The 1,774-nt window shown below is 44.1% G+C and overlaps 1 protein-coding gene across 2 annotated transcripts in view; it reads right to left on the bottom strand.

Annotated features, from left to right (window-relative positions):
• The window catches only part of nfatc1 (nuclear factor of activated T cells 1), a 42,995-nt gene extending 41,596 nt beyond the window's left edge, over window positions 1-1,399 (bottom strand). The window contains exon 1 of one of the 2 annotated variants that reach the window (XM_034891666.1): window positions 722-1,399. In XM_034891666.1, coding sequence (XP_034747557.1) covers window positions 722-740 — 19 coding nt within the window. In that variant the 5' untranslated portion in view covers window positions 741-1,399. The remainder of the gene's footprint in view (window positions 1-721) is intronic. The other variant, XM_034891668.1, reaches the window with a different exon arrangement.
• Between the last annotated feature and the right edge of the window lie 375 nt (window positions 1,400-1,774).

Here is a 1,774-nt window from a genome sequence, read left to right as displayed (position 1 = left end):
CACAACCAGGGGAAGGGGGGGGGTTATATGGTGCATGAAGCTGAGTGAATGTAACCACAGTGGAGCACATTGATACGGATGTAGACGTCAGCTGCAGACAGACAGATGCAGTCACCACAGCTCCTGTCTGCTGTAAATTAAAGAGAATTAGGGGCCCCACCATAAAGACTATGACATCAGTGCAGCCCAATATGACTCCTTGTAATAAAAGAAAATTATGCTTAGGCTACATTTAATGCTGCTTGCGGTGTGTGACACAGTAGCACGAAAAATGTTTGTTTTCTGAAATTAGACTGCTGTAAATTAGCTAACATCCGCACAGGTAGCCGGGGGGCTCTTAAGATGGCAACTGAATCACTCACATTTTTACCCATAATGCAATGTCATTCAATTGGAACAGGATCAGTTCTAACTATTTTGGAAACACTTTTTAACCATGTGGCCACGCCCACCTTGCCCATATCATAGGGAGGGGCGCATACATATCTTCACCACTGCTTTAAGACTGTTACTAACTGCAGGATGGGGCTCAATGTAGACATTCAACTGGGCAGAAAGTGCAGCTGAGACCCGAAATCAACATAACATAGCAGCTCATTGTATCGCATCCGGGTGTAAAGTGTCAATGATGAAAAGCTGAATAAATGCCACCTTAATAGCTTTACTGCACTGTGATGATAAAAAAGGAAAGCCTTCTATCATAGATAAAAGTCAAACTCACCCTCTTCAGCAGATTTCATGTTCTTCTTTGCGCAGAGAGTATTTCTAAGATCAAACTCTGAGTGCAGATGGAAGCGATTCTGTATCCATAAAGCGGAGTTTATATATTCCACAGCTGTTGCTTCGGATCTCCTCTCGCTGTATCGCCGTTATCAACGATAATTAGAAATAAAAAAAGTAAAAAAGGCTACTTCAAAAAGAGAAAAGGTCGCATCTAAAAAGTAAAACTCTAAAAGAGATGCGTCAAAACTATTAAAACATGTGGAATAAGATCATGTCTGAGACAGACGTATTCTTTTAGACAAGTTATTTTCGTCGCTGGGTTCAGATCTGATCTGCGTCGGGGGATCCTGGCTCTGCTGGGTCGCGGTGACGCACTGCTCCGGCGCACAGAGGACTTCTGCGCTTTTAAACTCGGGGATCACCTCGGCGGCGGCGCACCGCCCCTCTTCTCTGACGCATCTACACGCTCGAGCACCAGGTGGATCCAGTGGAGATCCTCTCTCACACTGGGCTTTCCACAGGCAAAACAGGCCAATTAGCAAAGCTGGCAGTAAAGCCTGAAGGCTCTGAGAAGAGTAAAATAAGCCTCGCCACATGCAAACCTCCAGTGTTTGGAGCGAACATACAGCGCCCATAAAGCTAGTGCAGCTGAATATGAGACAGGGTGGGGAACGTCCATCTTTATATAAACAATGAAATAACTGGAGTTAAACTGACAGAGCAAAAGCTAAAAACCTATGATTTGTTGGGTGACAGTTGTTTAAAGAAACTCAAACTATAACCCTGGCTGATTTAATGAGCATGGAGAGCATTAATCTGAAGTTTACACCAAATGTATCCAAACTATCTTATCTTACTTTCCATTGGCATCATTCACAATGGAGCAATCAATGTGCTGCTACGAGACGCATGGGCCGAGGAATCTCTTAAATCAAGATTTGATGTGCGAAATGATCCTCACGAGCATTTTTACATTAAACGGCTTGAATTTCCATCCTGAAAGAGCCACTCATCAACTGCTGCAGCCGACGGATGTTCGGTCAAAGGCGGC

This window comes from Etheostoma cragini, chromosome 14 (genome assembly GCF_013103735.1).
Source record: "Etheostoma cragini isolate CJK2018 chromosome 14, CSU_Ecrag_1.0, whole genome shotgun sequence".
Classification (NCBI taxonomy): domain Eukaryota; kingdom Metazoa; phylum Chordata; class Actinopteri; order Perciformes; family Percidae; genus Etheostoma; species Etheostoma cragini.
Note: the sequence above shows the minus strand (reverse complement) of the source record. Positions and strands in the feature narration are given on the sequence as shown.